The sequence below is a fragment of the Argiope bruennichi genome, chromosome 10 (assembly GCF_947563725.1).
Source record: "Argiope bruennichi chromosome 10, qqArgBrue1.1, whole genome shotgun sequence".
NCBI lineage: Eukaryota > Metazoa > Arthropoda > Arachnida > Araneae > Araneidae > Argiope > Argiope bruennichi.
Window position 1 is genome coordinate 100,170,175 of NC_079160.1, and position 24,290 is coordinate 100,194,464.

At 30.3% G+C, this 24,290-nt stretch overlaps 1 protein-coding gene across 2 annotated transcripts; it reads right to left on the reverse strand.

Moving 5' to 3' along the window:
* Positions 1 to 1,048: 1,048 nt before the first annotated feature.
* On the reverse strand, positions 1,049 to 23,593 carry LOC129988131 (gastrula zinc finger protein XlCGF8.2DB-like). 2 transcript variants are annotated; one of them, XM_056096273.1, is made up of 3 exons: positions 23,488 to 23,593; positions 18,237 to 18,355; positions 1,049 to 3,509 (listed from the first exon to the last, which is right to left on the reverse strand). In XM_056096273.1, the coding sequence occupies exon 3, from the start codon at positions 3,342 to 3,344 to the stop codon at positions 2,238 to 2,240; it is 1,107 nt and encodes a 368-aa protein (XP_055952248.1). In that variant the 5' UTR covers positions 3,345 to 3,509; positions 18,237 to 18,355; positions 23,488 to 23,593; the 3' UTR covers positions 1,049 to 2,237. The 2 variants fall into 2 exon arrangements, with proteins under 2 accessions (XP_055952248.1, XP_055952247.1); XM_056096272.1 differs by lacking the exon at positions 23,488 to 23,593 and adding an exon at positions 23,050 to 23,197.
* Between the last annotated feature and the right edge of the window lie 697 nt (positions 23,594 to 24,290).

The window sequence follows — 24,290 nt, forward strand, 5'->3', positions numbered from 1 at the left end:
CATAGATTTTAATGTTCATCCCAGTTTAAAGCAGTGGCATATTTAGGCATTTTTCGGACCTAGGCAGTCCACATTATGAAGCCCTTTTTATTAAACTACAGTCAGTTTAGTTTTCTATTTTTAACTTAATCATTTTAATTAATTATTTTTATATAGTAACTTTTTGAAAATATATGTGTTTTAAATATTATGTAATGAAAGAATGATTAACATAATAAAAATCTTGAAATATCAAACATAATAGTGTTAGATTGTTAATGATTTTAAAACTTACAAATGTAAAGAAATCATCAGATTTATAATAAATATAACTAATTAATGAATAATTATTATTCTAATATATCATAAAATTGCAATTACTTAAAATTTAATTAAGGATTAAGACGATTCAATGTGTACACACATTGTATTCTTAATATTTTATATTTCTTTAAAATGTATTTAATACCTAGATTAATAGCATTTTTTAAATCCACTTGCCTTCAGTCTTCCTTTAGTCCAATCCCCCAAGATAGCTGCCTATTCCTACCAAGGGTTGAAGTTTAAAAATATTCTGCTGAAGGAATCATGCTACCCATAAAAGATGCATTAAGATCAATAATATCCAATATCAAAAGTAAATGAATATATATAATGTATTACCAAGGCTGTTAATATAGGTTCAAAAGGAAAGAAATTAGAAATGCATATTTAATTGTATGTTGAGAACTTTAAATTTATTTAACTTAGCTCCCTAGACATAAAAATAGAGAAATTAGATATATATTTCCAATTGTGTATTGAAGTCTCTCAATTTAACTAGCTTATCTGTCCAGAAGAAATCAAACGCAGAATATATCCTTAACACCAAAAGCATCGAAAAGAATGCATGGTGGGATACTCGTTGTAACTCGTAAAGTAAAAACTATTTTGTTGAAATAAATATTTTTTTTTCATGGCCCGATCGAAACATCAATAAGATTTTAAAGAATGTAAGTAATAAAATTAATTAAACCTTTTAAAGAACAAAATAACAATTTTATTAATGAACATACATTTTTTCCCCTATAATAATGTAAAATGTAAGAATTCTTCAATAGTGTGTGATCTTTTTTCTTATATACAGAAATTATAACACTTACTCAAACTGAAAATCCAGCTTGTTAAATTTCATTTTTCATAGATGCACTAACGTAAATTTGAAAACTTGAGTTGCCTTTATAATGATATAATAGACATCCAACATCACATCCATCTATACACATAATTCGTGCAGGAGTTTTAGTATTTTATACATATAAAAATTAGCCATCATTCACACAATTTATTATTATTCAATGAAGAAAAGAAAGCGCAACATCTTTTGCATATAAAGTTTTAAGTAAGATTGCAGTTTTTGATGAATTTCTACAAAATGGAAAGATATACCACTGCTCATCCGTAACAGAATTCACAATAAAAAAAACCTGGTAATGTAAGCAGTCTTAGATGCTATTCTACAAAGATAAATATTTCCATACAATATCAGTTTGAGATCTGGCACCATTTCTCGGCAAAATTAAATACTGCTGCAGTCAGTAGAGTGTTATCACTTATTACACAAAACGAAATATTAAGAGGCAATCTGATGATCTTCACATTCTTGAACAATGATAGAGATTTTCATCTAAAGTTTGAATCCATGAACATTCTCATGAGTCTCCGAAGCACACTGCATAGTTGGATGAAGCTTGACTGAAAAAATTGCTTGCAGAAATCAAATTCCACCATATATTCAATTAAAATTCTCTTTATAAAATAACTATTTAGTACAAATGAAATTCCATTCAAATGCAATATTGCATAGTTAAGTGACTTTTGAAAAAACTTTTATAGTACTTGCATTATACAGATAACATTATTTAGTTATTAAGAAAAGGTTGATTTATGAAAGGTTCAGTTATTATGACTACAAAAAAAAGTTCATTTCTTTTTTATGAATCAGAACTCATTCCTTTCAGAGAAAATTCTTAGTATACATTGCAAGAATAAGGTTTTCCATTTGCATATGTAGGATGAGTTTTAATCATGCAGTGCTATCACTTAATATTTTCTTGTACATATCATATGAGGAAAATTTATGTTGGTATATTTACAAAAACTCTTTTTCAGCATATAGAACAATTTTTTTTTTCACATATATGAATTTTAAAATGTGATTCTAAACATCATTTCTCAAAATATTCTGTACTGAATATATATTCAAGGATAAATTATTTTCAATCGTTTGAAAAAAGTCCATTTAAATGACTTTCACGAGAACCTTCTTTTCTCCACACATCACATGTATAGAGTTTTTCTTTCCCATGAATTCGATAATGAACATTTAAATTGCATTTATAAGTAAATTTTCTGTTGCATATTTCACAAGAAAACTCTTTTCCTTTCATGTGAATACGAATGTGGCTTTTTAAATAAGATTTCTGACAAAAACTTTTTTTGCAAACATCACAAGAATACGGTTTTTCTGTTGCATGAATTCGAAAATGATGAAGTAAATTACATTTCTGAGCAAACGACTTTCCACATACATTGCATGAAAATTCTTTTTCATTCGAATGAGTTCGATAATGCTCTTTTAAATTACATTTCAGAGAAAATTCCTTTTTACATACATCACAAGAATAGAATTTTTCCTTTGTGTGACTTAGATAATGCCTAAATAAATGGCATTTCTGAGTAAATTCTTTATTGCATACATCACAAGAATACAATTTTTCATTTGTATGAGTTCGTATATGCTCAATCAAATTACTTTTCCTAGAAAATTCTTTATTGCATAAATCACACGGAAAGGGTTTTTCATTTGTATGAGATCTTAAATGGTGAATTAAATTGCATTTGTGAGAAAAATTTTTATCGCATATTTCACAAGAATATGGTTTTTCTTTCGTGTGAGTGCGCAAATGGCTCTTTAAAGTGCCTTTCCGACAAAATTCTTTTTGGCATACATCACAAGAAAATGGTTTTTCATTTGTGTGAGTACGATAATGCTCGCCTAAACGACATTTCAGAGAAAATGTTTTATTGCACACATCACAAGAATAAGGTTTTTCATTTGTATGTGTTAGATAATGCTGAATTAAATTACATTTCTGCGAAAATTCTCTTTGGCATACATCACAAGAGTGTGGTTTTTCTTTTGTATGAATTCGATAATGCTCATTTAGATGGTATTTCTGGGGAAATGACTTACCACATTCTTCACATGTGAAATTTTTTCTACCCGTAGAAATTGGAATTTTTAAATTCGAATCACTTTCACCTGCTTCCATAGGCTGACCAAAAGAGAAATCCGATTCATTCGCTTTCAAAGAAGTCTCCATCTTCTATATACCGAATAAGAATTTTATCAAAAAGTGATCTAAAAACATACCACTGATGGATTTCCAAAGGAAATGCTTATCATTTATATAATAAAAAACGTCAATTGCAGCTTGATTTCTTAAGACCATATATTATCATTGTATCTGAACACTTGCAAAAGCCACCTGAAAAAGAAATGTAATTTCAATATCATCTAAACATCATCTGGTACTTATATTTAAACCGCATGTCAATTTTTAATTTGTGAGTTAACCGCCGTACCACTAGCGAACATAATCAATAGACTAAAATAATATCTTTCGCGATTTTTTTTTCTTTCTGCAATTGACATCCTTGGCAATTTTTTGGTAAGCATGCAGTTAATGCACAAATACTCTTTATCTTCAACAATAGACGTGGAAGACGTTATTTCAATCCTATAAGCCGTCTGTTACTATTTCTGATAGCCTTTCAAAAAGGCGAACTTTTGGCGAGTTTTTTGGACGGTTGGCACAATTATGAAAGATTTGACGAGAAACCAAATATGATAACTCAATGGTACCAGAAGAGCGTTTTGCGAGTTTGATAACAATCTTATACCGTACACAAAGTCTTAATAATATTCCTTCCAATTCCATTGTACCGTATCTAATTTTTAGAATTCTTCACAAGTATAAAATAACATGTTTAACATTACAAGATTGCAAATTTATGAATATCACTAAAGTCGAAACATGTAGAGAAACTTTTAAAAATCTAGAGCGGAAATTTAGAGTGAGGTCTTTGCTGCCGAAGGTTGGGATCCGGATCTCGTTAGCTGCGTAAAGAGTGAAGTTTGGATCAAAAGCTTTTTACTAGGGCTTAACACTTACACTCGCACCAGTATCCACCAAAGACTTGAATCCAGATCTCCTATCATGGACAAATAGGCGAGCGAACTTCTACTCATCAATGGTCATCGCCATAGCAGGGGATGCATTTAGTTTCCCTGAAAGGAGCAGGTTTGGACGCACTTGTCAGCTTTAACACCGAATCGTGCGTGATACCAACACATTCCACGAGACTGGGAATTGGATCGTTTTCTACTTGGACCCTTTGAGTTGGAGCGTCTAGTTCTGCTGTATTTACTACCTTCTTGCCTGCGAGTCAGCTGTTGTATTGCTTCCTGAAGTGCTGCGATTTTACGCTCCAAGGAGTCGTTAGTAATCACTGACTATGAACATTCCTGTACTTTTCCGGCAGATTCTGAAACTTCGGCTATTTTATCGGCAATTTCCGACAGTAACTTCAGAAAATCGCCGCTAACTGTCAAGACTTGTTGCATGCGAACTGGCAAACGTTGAATCCATAGGGATTTAAGAACTTGATCAGTTAGCCTAGCGGGAGCCAAAGTTCTCATCTCCTCAAGTAGTCACGGCGTCTACTAAGCGGATATCTTTAAGAAGGGTTTTCAATATGGCATTTTCGGATGGTAAAACTTTTGTTAAAATTCTAGATTTTTAGATAGAGGTAGGAATCGTTAGTGACAGGAGCGCGAACTATGTCGGCAACGTGAGCCAACACTTTGGCATCTAGGGACGACACTACGCAATAGAATTTCGTCCTGTTACCCGCGATGCCGGATACCTCGAAACCCGATTCGATTCGCAAAAACCAAAGGTCTACTTCCGTCTTCCAGAAGGGAGGTGCGCTGAAATCTATCCTGGAAATTTCTCTAGGGTGACCATCTCCAACTTCCAATGCAGGTAAGAATAATTTAGGTTCAGTTTCAGTCATGGTAACAAGAAACAAAGGGTTCAAATCCTCGATCCAAAAAAGAGAAAAATCCTACCAGCTCCAGTTACAAGTGACTTTCACAACAACAGGGTTAACTCCAAAAAAATGCATTCGAAACAAACAAAATTTTAAGTACTAAAATCCTGATTATTAAATTTAAACAACAGGTCACCAATTATTGTGGTGCAGAAATTAAAGTAAAGTGGCTTATGCGTGTCCAAATTTAAAAAAACCAAAAGTTTTAACAACAACGTTTTTTTTTTTTTTTTTTTTTTTTTTATAACCTTAGAGCACTCTTGTTTTTGTTTTGGAGAAGTTTTAAGAGACTTGTGTTGCAGAGAGACGTGAAAATGCTGGCGTGAACTTTTCTTAATGGAACAAAGGTGGTGTTGCCACAAGCTTGACAAATGCTTGAAACACACACACAAAACTATAACCACCGTGCGGCATCACAATGGTAAAAAAAAAGTCAACATACCTAAATTTCATATGAAAACTATAGGAAAAAAATGGCAAATATAATTAAAAAAAAAAAAAACTCCCATCAAAAAGAGCAAAAAATGTCGAAATTAATCTATGATAAGTTATCAATTTTTTCAAGCCAAAAAACTCGCCAACTTTTACAAACGCATGCACAGAAAGAAAAAATATATATATAAAATACAGCAGTATATTGTTGTCCCATTGGGGCAATTAATTGTCATGGACCGAACGTATTTTTCAGCCTTTCTGCGCAAACCCTGCCTACTGACCGAGTGTAAATCCGGCGTATTTCCCAACTATTAATTAATGTTATAAATGTGTATATTAGAAATAAATATTTTATTAATGAAATAATGGGTGATTTTTTTTAAAAAAATTCTCGTTGCACATTTTATATTCTTTATGAATTGTCCATTTTCTTACAGAAATAACGAAACAAGGAACTTTTTTGTGTTTTAAATGTGAGAAACCGACAACAAAATCAGCCAATTTTGGCGAATCTCTACGTTTAAACCTCCCTGAGATCAATAAACACATTTATGATGTTCTGCTATCTATCTCAGTCTGTGACAAAGTTACTCAAAAACGCTTTGACCTAGAAGGAGGAAATTTAATATAAAATTCTTATACTAAATTTGTAGATTTCTAACACATTTTGAATAACAAATTTGTTTGGCTTTTTGAATATAAATTAACATGATAATTACAAAAGAAGAGAGCTAGAAGGATAACATTTGGTACTTAGATTTAAAATTTAAAGTGTAGACTATCAAATTTGGAACCAAACCCATCAATCAAATCGATCTTCATCTTTTTATATCCAGACTCAATCCATCTGCTAATTCAAATCAGATTTTTATTTTCTTTTGCCAGCTACAATTACCATTCTTTTTACTGTCATATTTCATTATATATATGTAGTATGAGCCCCTATGCTACTCCCTGTACCTCGCCGGCAGATGGCAGTAGTGTTCCAACTAGTAGTATAAGTGAGGCAAACGGCAGAAGAAAGACACGGGGTGCGAGAGTGTGTGAGCTTCTAAGTTGAAGGATAATAGCCATGCTATGTTCGCCTGAACTGCAATCAACCCTATACTTTTGTTCTTTTGCTTAATGTTCGTGTAGTCCTGTGTTCGTTTATTAAAATATGGAAAAGACAAACGTGTAGTCTTCTTTCGATTGAGGACACGATCCTACATGGGAGCTCAGGCCGGTTGGATTTTGGCCACTCAATACCCTAGACAAGGATGATGATCAAACCGAAAGTAGTATCTTCCACAACGGCAAACTGTGAGTAAAACTTTAATTGATCATTTTATTCGAAAAAAATATTTGATGCTTAATCTAGAATTTTGATGTAATACAAACTCTTAAATTTGATGAAAATTACAAGTGTAGGAAAATTGAGGAATAATTCGTGAAGTTATTTGATATTGAAGAAACAAATGTTCTTTGAAGAAATTTGTTGATATTAATCGCCTATTTGATGTTCCTTTGATGCTGAATTTAATTCTTCTGTTTTCTTCCACGGTTATTTCATTTTTGAAGATAATTTTGAATTACTAATTTGAAGATTTCCTAACAAATTTTGAATTACTATTTGATGTTGTATTAAAAAATTTGTTTAGAAGAAAATTGTGAATTTATAATTGGAAGATTTCGTAACAAATTTAGAATTACTATGTGATGATTAATTAAAAAGTTTTCTAGAATATTTAAAATAATATTGCTGCTTATAATGAAGTTGATGCTTATTTGAATTCATTTCTTAAGATTACTGGAATGAATATTCTTTGAACGAAATTTCGAATTAATACATTGCATCAAAATATTATTTTTTCATTTTTGAATTTATCTTGCATATTTTCTTAACATTTGTTGATAGCATATTCTGATTGAATATTTGGTGTCTTCATTTTGAGTGTATAGGAATCGCATAAATTTTTGAATAATTCTGTGAAAATTGTCTAAAAACATAGAATAATGGCTACTCTTAACGATTATCCACAAATTGCAAAGTCTTTAAAAACTAGTAGTACGAATAACATAAAACTTCTGCATCGTCTCGTTTTTGGTGAAGACGGCGATAGACAAAATCGATCAAGATTAAGAAAATTTTCGGGATTTCCAACTCCTTTCAATCTAGAGGAAACAAAACAAAAAATACTCCAAGATTTCTCCCTTAAAGATTTAATCGCGATTTGTAATATACTCCATTTAGAATTCTTTACTGATTTGGAAAAATGTTGTGATGTTATCCTTACTAATTTATGTGATATCTCATTGCTGAAAACGGAAGTTTCCGATTTGAGCACTGACAATGACCTTGAAACGGAGCCACAACAAAATCCTAGCCATAACGAAATTCCTGATGCATCGAAAGAACTTCACTCTGAACACCGGAAATCGCCGATTGATTTAGATGCGCTGACTCAGAACTTTCCCCTTTCCTTGAATACTTCTGAGAGTTATTCCGAAAAAACTAACAACACTTTTTCTGCTTTTAGCTTGAAAGATATTGTCGAATTAATAAAACCTTTTTCGTCTCGTGATAACTATAGTGTGGAAACTTTCATTTCTGATGTGGAGGATATTTTTGATTTATACCAAATAAAAAATCCAATTCATCAAGTTATTTTTGTAAAGAAATGCTTAACTGGCCCAGCTTTAACTCTAATAAGGTCTATTCGCGGAATTAATAATTGGGAACAAATGAAAAAACACTTGATAGAAGAATTTTCTCAAAAAATTAATGGTCTTCAATTACATAATTTGATGCAAGCTAGACGTTTGAAACCTACCGAAACTTTGCAGGAATACTTTTTGGCCATGAGAGATTTAGCACATAAAGGCTCTCTTGATGAATCGTCCTTAATAGATTATGTTATAAATGGCATTCCTGATTCTTCAAACAACAAAATTATTTTATATGGCTGTAAATCCATTTCTGAATTTAAAGAAAAATTGAAAATTTATGAAAAACTCTTTTATGCTTCAAAAACTTTTAAACAACATGTAGATAGGAAAAATGATGATCACACACATGATGCAAGGCTTGACCACAAACGTATCACGCAACCACAACCCACTTGTTACTCATGTGGACTTAAAGGTCACAAAAGTACCTCGTGCACAAATAAAGAACGTGGTAAGAAATGTTATGGATGCAAAAACTTCGGCCATATACATGCTAATTGCCCCAAAAATTCTACCAATTCTATATCAACAGCTAATCGCAACACCTCCACCCCTTCGGATAGAACTGTTCACCCAATTTCTGAATCGTCTGGACAAATTTCCGCAAATCCGATGCATATTCCCATAACTCTTGCCAAAATTCAATTTACTGCTCTTTGTGACACCGGTTCACAAGCCACTATAATTAACGACAAAACATATCGAAGCATTGGATCCCCACCATTGCATCCTTCATACATAACATTCTCAGGAATTGGTCGAGACAAAATACACAGCATTGGATTTTTTCAAGATTTTATTACAATTGAAGACACAACACTCCCTGCCAAAATTTATGTTGTTAGCGACACTTCAATTCCCCTTGATGTCATCATTGGCATGGACTTTTTGCAACAAACCGAGTTTACATTTGGTAAACAGGGCATACGTCTATGTAACAATAGTACGGATGACATGTTAATTGCTATCGCTAATGTCTATGAAGATTCAGCATCTGTTGTTGATCTTTCCCACATTATTAATAACAAAATTCGTGATGATGTTCAAAACTTGATAAATAGTTACAAACCTAACAAAATTAAGGACACTAAATTGAAAATGAAAATTGTTTTGCAAGATGACATTCCCGTTTGTCAAAGGGCTAGGCGACTCTCTTTCCCTGAAAAACAAAAGGTAAACGAACAAATCACCGAATGGTTAGATAAAGGAATTATTAGGAACAGTTGTTCCGATTACTGTTCTCCACTAGTGTTATGTAAAAAAAAGGATGGCAACTTAAGATTGTGCATAGATTATCGTAAACTGAATGCTAAAACAATTAAAGATAGGTATCCATTACCGTTGATTGAGGAAGTTCTTGATCAATTACATGCCGGAAAATTTTTCTCCACCATTGATCTAAAAAATGGATTCTTCCACGTGGAAATGGAGGAAGACAGTAAGAAATATACCTCATTTGTCACACATGATGGTCAGTACGAATTTAACAAAGTACCATTTGGCCTTTGCAACAGCCCAAGTATTTTTCAAAGATACATTAACAATGTGTTCCGTGATCTCCTTAAGGAAGGCATTGTTATTATCTTTATGGATGACATCATTATACCCAGTTCCAATGAGTTGGAAGGTATACAGCGCTTAGCCATGGTATTAAAAACTGCATCTGAATATGGATTGGAACTAAATTTGAAGAAATGTAAATTCTTAAAATCAAAAATTGACTTCCTTGGCTATATAATAGAAAACGGCAAAATCACTCCCTCTTTGGATAAAACCGCCGCTGTTCAAAATTTTCCACAGCCCAAAAACGTCAAACAAATTCAAAGTTTTCTCGGACTCACTGGCTACTTCCGAAAATTTATCAAAGATTACGCACTAATAGCCAAGCCATTAAGTGACTTACTTCGCGCCAACACAGTATTCTATTTTGGTCCCGAACAACAATCAGCATTCATAACTTTAAAGCAAAAGCTTTCTGAAAATCCTGTATTGCATATTTACAGACAGGGTGCAGAATTAGAATTGCATACTGACGCAAGTAAATTTGGCTACGGCGCAATTCTCTTGCAGCGATCTGACGATAATAAGTTTCACCCAATTCACTATATGAGCAAAAAAACATCCCCCCAAGAAGAAACTAACTCAAGTTACGAACTTGAAGTTTTGGCGATTATTGAAGCTTTAAAAAAATTCCGCAACTATTTGATAGGCACTAAATTTAAAATTGTAACAGACTGTTCAGCTTTTCAAAAAACTATGAGCAAAGCACAGCTCACACCCAAAATTGCTAGATGGGCATTGTTTTTGGAAGATTTTCATTATGAAATTGTACATCGCCCAGGGAAGCAAATGAAGCATGTAGATTGTTTAAGCCGATATCCTATTATGATGATAATACATGATGACTTGACTTCTAAAATCGTCCACTGTCAAAAAGCTGACGAATATATCAATTCCATTAAGCTACTTCTGGCAAACAAACAAATTAACGACTTTATTCTGAAGAATAACATACTGTATAAAATTGTAAACGATTCTGATCTCCTAGTGGTCCCTCAACAAATGCAAGCTGAAGTCGTTAAAAATTTCCACTCTAAAGGACATTTCGGTATAAATAAAACAGAAAATAGTCTAAAACAAAGTTTTTATTTCCCAAACATGCGTAAATGCGTAGATGATGTCATATCGAATTGCATTGAATGTATTCTCGTGAACAAAAAGCGAGGTAAAAGTGAAGGATTATTAAACCCCATTCCAAAAGACGATGTACCTTTCAGTACATACCACGTTGACTTTTTAGGACCCCTGCCTTCGACTAATAAAAAATACAACCACATTCTTACAGTAGTCGATGCATTCACAAAATTTACTTGGATCTATCCTGTTAAATCTACATCTTCACAAAACGCCATAGAGAAACTCAAACAACAAGAAATAACATTCGGAAACCCAAATCGGATCATAACAGATAAAGGCAGTGCATTCACATCTAAAGAGTTTCAAGAATATTGTGACACTGAAAAAATCCAACATTTAAGTATTACAACCGGAATTCCCCGCGGTAATGGACAAGTGGAAAAAATTCATGGTACAATTATTCCAGTTTTAGCCAAACTTTCTATTGATGACCCCACCAAATGGTTCAAATTCGTCCCCGCAGTCCAAAAGACACTTAACTCCACAGTTTCAAGGAGTACACAAAGAACACCTTTTGAGCTTTTAACAGGAGTAAAGCTCAGAACCAAACAAGATTTACAAATCCTTGAGCTTCTCGAACAGGAGAACATCAACGCTTTTATAACTGATCGTGAGAATATCCGAGATGAAGCCAAAAAGAACATCCTAAAAATTCAAGAGGAGAATCGACGTACTTACAATAAGAACCGAAAAACTGCTCATCAGTATAAAAAAGGTGATTTGGTGGCAATACGAAGGACCCAGTTTGGTACTGGCTTAAAACTGCGACCAAAGTTTTTTGGCCCGTATGAAGTGCTACAAGTCAAGCCTAATGACCGCTATGATGTTAAAAAAGTTGGTCAGCACGACGGACCAAACTCTACCTCCACTGCAGCCGACAACATGAAAATTTGATGCAGAGACACTTGAAACACCGACTTACTGCACTAAACAAGAAGCATTTGTGTTTTTTTTTCTCCATGTTATTGTCTACGTACTTTGTCTGTTTTGTTTTTTTTGTTCCTTTCAGGTTTTTCTTCAAATTCCCTCTCCGCTGTGGGCAGCTGGAAGTGTCAGGACGGCCTGTAGTATGAGCCCCTATGCTACTCCCTGTACCTCGCCGGCAGATGGCAGTAGTGTTCCAACTAGAAGTATAAGTGAGGCAAACGGCAGAAGAAAGACACGGGGTGCGAGAGTGTGTGAGCTTCTAAGTTGAAGGATAATAGCCATGCTATGTTCGCCTGAACTGCAATCAACCCTATACTTTTGTTCTTTTGCTTAATGTTCGTGTAGTCCTGTGTTCGTTTATTAAAATATGGAAAAGACAAACGTGCAGTCTTCTTTCGATTGAGGACACGATCCTACATATATATATATATATATATATATATATATATATATATATATATATATATATGTAGAGTTTTAATTAGTGGCCATTACCATTCCACTATTATACTGAATGCATCCAATTCAATTTAGTTTTATTGTATTGTAATAGATGGCACCACGGGTTCTACTAATCGAAAGTGCTAGGTCATGTGACCATAAATTTGAAAAAGCGAGCTGTTGGCAGACATCTTGTTAGGCTTCGCCCTTGGTGCCATCTAAATATTTTACTTCTAACTTTAATGTAAATAATGTTTCCCGTCCTAATTGTTAATGTCCTTTTAATTTTGTTTACTGTAAATAAACTATTTGTTTTTCTTTAAAAGTTTCTTAATCAGTACCCTAGACACTGATCCAAATGGGATTGAATGGGCATTTTGTCCCACCCAGTCCTACATATATATATATATAACAACTTTCAATGTCGTAATGCTTAAAAATACTAAAATAGTTTACAGTTATTTATTGCATGTCTTTTTTATGCACTTAGGCAATAAAGCGTTAGTAGCGAAAGAATTTTAAACTGATTTTGCATATTTTTAAGTGCATCCTTTGAATTATTTATTTGTAAATTTTCGAATCAATCTGCCTTTTATTTATAGTTGTAAAATGCTCTGAATGGGCCAAATTTAATTACAATTAATTTGTATATATAATCTTTTAATGCCAACTTGATCGAATAAAAATATTTATCCTAATTTTATTAATTTTTTTAAAAAATAACTTGAAAGAATGCTTTTTTTTCCCCAATAAGTACTGCTTTGAAATTAGAGCGCTGCAGCACTGCAATGTTCATTCTGCGCATGCGTTTTGAATGCATTTATCTGTTGATTAGTCACAACTCGTTACTACGGAAGAATACCACTGTGATTATACGCTAGTGGGAATCTTAAATATCTCGATGAATTGGAAAATTTCTCCAACTATCATTCGCTTTCTCAATGCAAACGATGTGAAAACGGCTGAAATTCAACTTAGATCCATGAAATGTTATGAAACATTATAAGGCATAAATGAATGATGAAACCTTATGAGCGAATGAATAGTACAAAAATGGATTGCAGCCTTTAAAGATGACCGCACATGAATGTGCATAATGAGAAACAAAGCGAGCAACGTTCTGTCATTACAGAAAATTTGGTACAGAAAGCTGATGCAAAAAAAAAAAAAAAAAAAAAAAAAAAAAAAAATTATCTTACTCTAACGAGTGTTCTCAAATTTTAAGAAATTCTCTTTAAGGAGTTGTGGCAGAATATTAAATTATCGTTAAGTTGTGTTCATGTTGGGTACCAAAAATTTTAATATATCTGCACAAACCAAATTTTTAACTAGCAACTTTCCTTGAGCAATAATGATTTGGTGATGATATTTTACGCCAAATGGTCAGAGATGACTAAACATAAGTAGTTCATTCAATGCTGGAATGGAATCGAAACAACAATCCAAGGAATGGTGACACTGAACATTACCCAAGAATATTAAGTTCAAGCAAACAATTTCAATAAGTTCAAGCAAACAATTTCAATCTTAAAAATCATGAGCAGTGTGTTTTGGAATGGGGTGCTGCTAATTAATTTTCTGCTCCTTGGCGATACACTAAACTCTGTGACCTTAACTAAATTGCATGGTGCAATCCGAAATAAAAGGCGTAGCATGTGATTGTTGAAAGGTCGGTCCTTTGGATCACACCTCTCCCAAAAGTCCATGTCATTTCATAAAAGCTATGCCTTCATCAGTTACCCCCAATTACAGGAGATAGCTTCTGTTTGAAGCGGGTACTCCTTAACATCTCACCGTCAATAAGGTGATTGTTTTGAAACATTACAACGCCCTCCCTTCCATATGCGGCTAATCATATCCAAGATCACTTGGTTGTGAACAACTTCTTACAATTCTATACAGTCCCGATTTAGCTCTTGATGACTACCACTTGTACCAGCATTTAAAAAAAAGGCTTGATGGTCAGCATCAAGGCGATGATGTTGATTTCAAAACGGCCGGTTGCAGAGATTAGATTTTTATGAAGATAGAATTCAAAAACTGGTTATACGATATGATAAAAGCCTTCAGATTAGTGTAAATTATGCAAGCTTTCTGTAAAAACAAAATCCATAAAAAAAAAAAAGGACAGCTGAGTCATTTTAATTTCAAAATGGCATTTACTTTAAAAAATACGCCTCATATTTTAAATTTATAACGAAATTCAAATCCCTCTCATTATCCAAATATATTTTTTTTCCTATTGCTAAAAACTAATGCCGAAAGAATCCACTTAAATTTTGCGTAGTGAATAGGTTTCATCATATAAGGAATTTTTTTTTTTTAACACAGTATAATTCTTCTATAGTAATGAGGCAATTAAAATGCAATTTCAGAATTCAGCAATGTTTCTGAATTTCTTTAAAGTTTCTCCATACTTCTAAAATCAGATAAATAAATAGGTAATTGCAGCTCTAGGGTTGGCCCCAAAGTTTCCGTTTATCTACGGTAATTTCAAAGAAATTTAGTTTACAATTGTAATGCACTCAAACTTGCACAAATAAAAAATATCATCTAAATTGTGGTACATTATTATGTATGATTATGATGGTGTTTTATAATTTCAATAAAATAAGTTGTTTTTTTAACTTGAAAACTGTCTGGTATTATATTTAAATAATATTTAGACTGTGTTAAAAAATTTCTTATTTTTTAAAATTATTTTTCAATTTAAATTTGCTTTATGAGTGAGGATTTGGAACCAATTTCCTTGAAAGTAACCAAAACTAAAATTATTATTTATACAATGTAATGCTAATTCTGCATATCTGTAATGTAATGTTAAATATCTCTCTCTTTACAAAAACTTACCTTTTTACAAAAAATATTACTTAAAACTGTTTATAAAGAAATAAAAATTAATTGTTAAAAATCTGGCTTTGAAAGTTGGGAATGGAAAATGAACCTCTAAAACTTGATTGCCTTATGGCATCTTGATAGTTTAACCAAGCCCTGCATACTTTTAAGAACCTCCCCCCCCCCCAATATATATATATATATATCAGAAATTTTTATATGTAGGAATTAATAATAATAAAAGAAATAAATGCAAAAAATTTCACTTCAAAAGTTATGTAAGGCAAAATAATGTTTGGTAAATAAAAAAGATTTTACTTAGGTAATTACAGAATTTATTTTCATACCTTAATAAATAATAAGCTCATACAAAGTAGATAATAAAATAAACTTTTAATGGCCAAAACAACACATTTTATTAAAATGTTTACATTTATTTGCATGATAAAGATGAAATGTAGGAAACCTTCAATAGTGTATGAATTTTTTTTAATGCTCACAAATTATAGTTCAAAGTAGATTTGACTTAATATTCATTCATTCATATCTTCCAAATTTACAGGCATTCAAATACACAATGCACTAATAATTCTTCACATGTGAATGAATATGTCATTAGCATAAGATAGGATTTGTTACATTCTATGAAGAAAGATTTCGTCAGTGCCATCACATACACATGTGATGATATAGTCAAAACATCTCAGTCTATAAATGAAGAGATATGATTATCATAGATTCTGATGAAACAAATAAGCAATCTGTAAATAATGAGGTGATATATCTGTAAATAATGAGGAGATATATGATATACCCCTTATTATAAATGATCTGTTAGAAGAAATAACTGATAGCACAAAGCCACATCATTGCTATTCTATAAAGATATGGATTTCTATAAATCCATCATAATAATTGATAGAAAAGTGGCAACATCTCTCCACACAATTAAATGCAGCTGCCATATAATGATGAGGTACCATTCACAAAACAATAATGAAATATCAAGAAAGACGTTTTATGATTTCCAGGTCTTTAAAGAGTAATGGAAGAGTTCATTACAGAATGTGCAACAATTCAATCATAACCAATAAATTTTTTTAAAAAAAATGTCTGTAGCATACTGCTTTATTTGACAAGACATTAAATTTACACCAAAGGATGCATATAGAAATCAAATTTAACGATTATTTTTGGTCAGTCAACACCACATATTGGAATAACTGTAAATTTACAATAACTCTTTGGAAAATTTTTTATACAAATGGTTTCAAATTTTAGTATGATCATATGAACTTTCATCAGAATGAGTATGATACTAACTAGTTCAAGGATGTCAAACTTGTGACCTGCAAACTACAAACAGACCATAGCAAATATTATAACATCCGAAAATTCTTTATTTTGTTAAATTCCCATTTTATGTGACTAAAATTTAAAAAAAAACAGGCATGTAAAAATTATTTCCATATTTAGAAATACTTAAAAGTGCAAGCAATCACTTTTATTTATAAAAGAATATAAATCTTCAGTCAAACTTCAAATTAAACATTCACTTTGGGTTTGCTTCAAAATTAATCATTAAACAGAAGATCTTCGAGAAATAGGAAAGATGGCAGTAGAAAAGAAATACCCAGAGTTAGGAATATAACATTAACTTTACTATAATCCTTATTCTTTTTTAAATTAAGTTTTCAAAATTAATTTCTATTTCTTTTCAAATTTTCCTATCAATCTTTTTTCATATTCAGCAAACTTAAAATCTTGAGTATTCCACCAATGTAAACATTTGAGTTTGACACCCTAGATCTAGTGCCTTTCACAAAAAACAATTTTTAATACATTCATGCTACTTTGTATGAAAATAAAAATTAAAGACATCTTTTTCTGAAAAATTCCTAACTATTCATATCACAAACAAAAGACCTTTTCCTTTGTATTAAAAAGAAAAATTTGATTTTAAAGGCATCAGAAGAATAAAACTTTTTATTTCTATACATAAGTTAGCTTCGGATCACAGTTTTAACTTTAAATGTGTTTTCTGAACACATTTCAAAAGAAAAGTTATCATTTATCTATATAAAAAGTATAATGTACAGTCAGTAAGAATAAGACTTTTAAGATCATATTAAACACCAATTTAATGAATAATCTTAATTGTATATATTAAGATATGAAGTTTGTTTATAGTATGAGTATATAATTTTGATATTACTTATAAATTTTCTAATTTTTTGCATGAGCTCGTAAATGTACATTTAAATTGCATCGTTGAGAAAATCCTTTATTACATATGTCACAAGAATAAGGTTTTTCTTTTGTATGAGTACGAAAATGGCTCTTTAAATAACTCCTCAGTGAAAAACTTCTTCTACAAACATCACAAGAATGCAGTTTTTCATTTGTATGAGTTAGATAATGCTTAGTTAAATTGCATTTCTGAGAAAATTCTTTATTGCATATATCACAAGAATAAGGTTTTTCTTTTGTATGAGTGCTAAAATGCCTCTGTAAATGCCCTTTTCGAGAAAATTCTTTTTTACATACATCACAGGAATAGGGCTTTTCATTTGTATGAGTTTGATAATGCTCATTTAAATGATTTTTAAGTAAAAACTTTTTATTGCATACATCACAAAAATATGATTTCATTTTTGTGTGACTAAGAAAATGTGTCTTTAAATAACCTTTACGAGAAAATTCTTTCTGGCATATATTACAAGAATATGGTTTTTCATTTGTATGAGTTCGATAATGCTCATTTAAATGGTATTTTTGAGAGAATCCTCTTTTGCATACATCACAAGAATATGGTTTTTCATTTGTGTGTATTTGACAATGTTTTTTTAAATTACCTTTCTGAGAAAAAACCTTCTTACAAACATCGCATATGAAACTTTTCTTGATCATGGAAGTTAAAATTTTCATATTTGTATCACAATCAACAGCTTTAATGGGTAAATCAATAATCAAATGCTTTTCATTTGCCTCCAAACAATCTTCCATCCTTTATGTGCCAAATTAATTTTCTGCCAAAAAATGGTTTAAAGACATACCAGTGATAATTTTCCTCTAGGAACTGCTTTTCATCAACACATAAAAAGTATTTCAATGCTTGATTTCTAAGATGAAAAAAACCCATGTATTTTCATTTCATCTGAATATCTTGAGAAGTCTGAAAGAGAAATGTATTCAAAATCACAGGACATACCTTCAGATAATAATTTTCATAATACATCACAAAAATAGCTTGTTTTTTGTCACTTTATGAAAGAAAAACATTCACGTGAAAAGCTAAAAATATTCAACACTCAGAATGCCTTCCACAAATAATAATAATAAAAAAAATAATTGGCAAATAGCATATAATATAAGCAATAAAAAGAGAGAAATTACAAATCTTGTGAAGGATTGTTACAATTCAGAACTGAAATACTGGAAACTGAAAATATATAATTTTGAAGCATGTTTGAAGAGTCCCCCCCCTACACTCTTTTTATAACCAATTTTGAATAATTCAATACTTTACAAATGAAATTATTTATTTATGAAATTTTAAATGAGAGAATAACTTAACTGACCAATTTTAATTAAAAATTTAAGTTCAAAATCTTCAAATTATTTTTCTATATTTTTTAGCACTATTGAAAACAACAACAACAAAAAACAAGAGGTACTTGATTCTTGGATAGATATCAATTATAAATAAGAAAAACTTTTGTAACTTTTTGAAGTAAAAATTTGAATACTTACATTTTTAAATTTTAGAAAAGAAATATACATTTTCACATCTGAATGAATAATATAAATGTAATACTAAATGTCTTTTATCAAGCTATTCTTTACTACAAACACATTATATATATAACATTTACCAAAAAAAAAACCATGCATTAAAATAATAATTTCAAGAGCAGTTATTCTATGAGAGCAGTTAACATATAAATCATAACCAAAATACTTTTTATCTCAAATGAAGAGAAAAAAAAAATTATTTTAGAAAAAATGCTTTACTGTATTAGTATTATCATTAGATACTGTATTATCATTAGATAATGGATTCTCTTCTTTGTGGGTTCTCAAAGGTTTCTATCAATTACTTTTTCAAAAAAGTGTTTTCCAGCATACATCTTTACACTAAGACTTTTTATCTGTATGACTTTAAAAATGCCCATTCAAATGACATTTCTGAGAAAACCATTAACTGCATACATCAAAGGAATATGATTTTTCTTTTGTCTGAGTACGCATGTGGCTTTTTTAAAACCATTTATATGCGAGTTTTTTTTTTTTTTTTACATACATTACAGGGATAAGGTTTTTCATTAGTTCAACATTAGATTTAATTAAGCAATATATATATATATTACAAACGATTTGCATACAAAACTTAATAATGTAATTACTCAAGTCTAAAATAAATCTGTAAAAAGAAATAATAAAATTATGCATAAAGACAAGATGAATTTAAGTCTACCCCGATTGAAGCTGGATAATAAAACTTGATGACCAATGAAGATAAGGGGCTTCCAAAGTATTTTATCATATAAATAAAAAACAAAAATGAGTGTATCAACATAAAAGTGTTTTTGCATTTAAAAATCTATGAACTCTACCATGTATTTCTAGCGTGTTTATAATTTATATTGATAATAAAGATGAATATGTAAGTGTATTGATGTTCTACAGACCAGATTGTTTGACTTACAGCTACTCAAATTTTGACATATGTATACACTTTCGAGGGTGAGAATGTACATCTAAAATAATGTCCATCTAATGTGCACCTAAGAGCGATTCCTTTTTGAAATATTCATTGAAAATTAAGTTGCTTTACGTTTTTATGCGATAACTTTCTCAAATATTACTGCATAAAAATTAATTTTGCACCACTTCAAAATATTAAAAAATTGTCTTTTTAACAATGCAAACTTAATAATCTTTGAAATTTTGCTGAATTTTAGCAATTTTTAAAAAAATATTCTTTTTACTCAACTTCCAATAATACATTACATTGTCCCCTGAAGTCAAATCCGATTTCATTGTTTCATCAACAATCTGATAGAGTGATTTTTTCCATTGATGAAAATTAAAGAACAAGGTTTCTGTTGAATATTTATGCAGTTTACAAGTTGTATCAAAAATGAAATTAGAATATCGCGAATTTTTAAAGTTAGATGAACTAGATATTTAAGTTTTCAATAGTCCCATGACATCATGTTACATAAAATTGAGACTTTTTGAAGAATATTTATTGATTGAAACAAAATAAAATATTATTTATATCATTTAAATCCTTTTGAAAGCAAAATTGAAAACTAAATTTTATGACGAATGAGAGTTTTTTATTGGATAATTCTATAAAATAATGCATATAAAAATTATTCTATAGTGCATATAAGACTTCAATGCTAAAAGATTTTATTTTTTGTATTCAGATTTTTTTAAAAAAAACATGCTTGGTTTCAGCAAAAAATGCTTTTGTGTTAATGAATTTTAATCATTTCCACTTTGATTCTAAATTCAAATTTTACAGGAGCTGACGAAAAAATAGAGAGATGCATAATACAATGAACAGAATGGCATAGGGCTTCTAAAATAGTACAAATTAAATGACTATAAAAATTTAAAGGTTAAAAATATTTTACCAAAGAAGTTATTAAGAAACCAAGTTACATAAAATACTTAATTGTACATTTTAGCAAGCATTAATCACAGCAAATCAGTTGATCATCAAAGGCAGCTAATCATAGAATAAAATGTTTTTTTTATTATTATTTTATTATATTCATAAATGAAATTTTTACATTACAATGTTATAAGTACATTAATATTCTGAAGTAAATACTGGTTAATAAGACAAAATAATAGATGTTTTTATTATTGATTATGCTTAGCACAATGAATTAGCCTGTCTCATTGTAGCCTCAATATATATATGATTTCATATTCATTAATTTACAGCAGAATAATTGCAGTCATATTTATATTCAAATTCTATTCACAATAAGACTGAAAATCCAATTTTACAAAGATATGAAGAATTGAAAACACTGAAAATCTTGATTCTTTGTTGGTAATACACTGATAATTATTTTGTCTTTTTAACAAATATTGCATAAGTTATCTTTCTTTAATTTTCATGAGATTTTTATAACATGGATAGCTTAAAAGCTGCTCTTATCTAGGGTTGAAATTATCTTATACAGTATATGAAACAAAAAAATTAGAATTTATTCAAAATCATTTCGTGAAATTTTGAAAATTTATTTAAGCCTCTTAAATTATATCATCAAACTACAGTACATGTACTGTAGTTTGAAAAATCTTGATATCAGTAAAAATTAATGCCTAAAGAAATCATCATAAGTAGACAAATACTGTTTTATATACTCATCTTCAATATAAAAAGTAGGACTATTTAAACAGGAACATACTGAGACAAACCTGCATCATTGTTTAACTGTCAAACCTTTACTTTTCTCACACATTTACATGTTATATATATATATATTATTTTTCACTCCTTCTATAAGCCTTTCCGGAAAAAATATCTTCTACAATTTTTTTTCTACATATATTTTTTCAAAATTCTACATCTTTGATGGATATCTCTCTCACCAACTGAGCAGTTATTTCTAGACATAACAATTAGCAACTCCTAGAATTTTTAATCAGCCCCTGAAGGCATATTCTTGAATCCTTTTTATCTTTCTTTATATTGGAGATTGTAATATTCTAATTTTTAAATCTCATTTTTTAATTACCTTTTTGTACCATTGCCCATTTCAGCAACCCCTTGCTATTGGTCCTATATTTAAATTCATTAACTAATTCTTTTGTCTCACAAATAGAAAGCATATTTTTATGTTTCTCTGTTTCATTTAACTTGAACAAAAACAGCTAAGAATTTTTTTTAGTTATAATACTTTTTGAAAAATTTAATAAGCATACTTAGCAGTTTAGATTAATTTAGTAATATTAATGTCCTATTTGATAGCAACACTAAATCTATTTTGGAATAGACCTCATAATTTTGAATCTCAAACTGAGAGCAAGAAAAACACCTCAAACGGCATGCTTTACTGCAAGTGACATTTGATCTGATGTCAAATATAACCAAGTCCCAGGTCAACATATACAATAAATCTTTAGAGGAATTAGGGTTTCAAATCAGCAGCCCCCTTATCCCAAGGGCAATATTTTACCACTAGGCCACCATAGCCCAATATATTTATGCACTATTCATGTACTGACATTTTTAATATGTCAACACTCTATAACTACATAATTAGAATTCTATAACTCATATAATTAAAAAAAAAAGAAATAATTGTAAAACGAAAATTTTTTTCCATCAAATTAATTAGGAATAGTTTTAGTTATTTCATATTTAAATATAATTTTTTACATGACATACATATAGAATATTTTTAATAGTAGTCGATTTGTGTTATATGTGTTAATTCAATGTCTTATTTAAATTAGTATTAATAACTTTATTTTTACCAAAGACATTTTTGTGCAAGATAGAACAAATATGCAACAACCATCTGGCTCACATACTACACTTAGTGATTCCAAGTTAGATAAATGCTGAACATTTTGTCATTGTAATTAGCAATAAAATCCTAGCTGAATCATTATTAATACTTTTTCCCTTTTATTATAAAGTTTTTAATATGAAGATTAAATTCCTATTTTATAATGTAGTATTTCAAATATAAAAAATTATTATGTAAATAACAATAAAAACAAAACATTTCCTTATCTCATAATATAATATTTCATTTACAGAAATATTCAAAAGGAAGTATTAATTAATAGAATTTCAATATTATAAATTTGTGAAAATTATTATGTAATTACCATTTAATGGCAGAGTTAAATAATTCTATATAAAATTCACTTTATCTCAATAAGTCATTTAATTTAGAAGATTCTCGATAAGAAAAATTCACTGAAGTTTAGTATTACAAATTTAACTAGCAGCTTAAATTGTAAAATCAACTTTATATTGCAATAAATATATACCCAAGACATTAAAAACATTTCAGAAGTCTTTCCTTTCGTAATGGAAATGCATTCAAAAATATAACTTTTGATTTAAAAAACAACAACTCATGAATTAGAATTATACTCGTGTAGTTATAGAATGTATAATCGGAGCAGAGCTGCGCTTTATAGATTTAAAGTTACATTCAAGAACAGTAGCATTTATTATGATTCCTTAACTGCATGCATTATTTCTGTCATATTTTCAAACTAATTTATGTATCTTAAAAGAAAAATTAATTGCATTCTAACTTTTATCTTCATCATTTAGACAGTGTAGAGAATAGCGAAGAAGTGACACCTGTAAACAAGATGCACCATTAATGTCTGAATGCTGTCACTTCGTTTTGATCCATTTGTACAAGTTTTCTTTGGTCTAGCTGCTAATCAAAGCACGACTCCTCTCTATCTTGAGTTTCGTGCTGAACGAGAAATGAGAAAATGACTCTCCCGCATAATCTGTTGAACCGTTCTCTTCACGACTTTAGATCGATGGGTCTGGATTTTCCTCAAAGATATCAAATAAAATCCAATAGAAACACTTTTTTTTTTATAAAATCATTGTAATTGTATTGAATTATTTAATCCAGATAAAATAATGTCTTCGACACCTTGGTATTTCGTCCATAAATAAATAGTTTAAATTTAGATGACGTACTCTATTTAATTCTTGCCAAGTTAAAACCACGTGTTACTAAAAAAAAGATTTCCCTGTTTAATTAGCTATGCTTACAATTGCAAAAGCAATCGGAGGAGATGGGAATAAAAGAATGAGGGGCTCTCATTAAAGTGTTTTGTGACCAATCAGCTAAAGTTTTGTTTCGCAATAATATAAAAATTACCATATAAATAGAATGATTTGGGCTGGCAAATCATTTAAGTACCCCCCCCCTCCCCATAGAGAATGCGAAGTGAAATCTTGTTCGGGAGGACTTTCTTGAATCTGGAAAGTGAGGATTGAAGATGAGAAAGGAATGTGATGAAGTGCTCGGGTTATAGATGTAAAGAGAATATACGATGTATAGTTTTTTTAGATCATTCTTCAAATGGGAGGA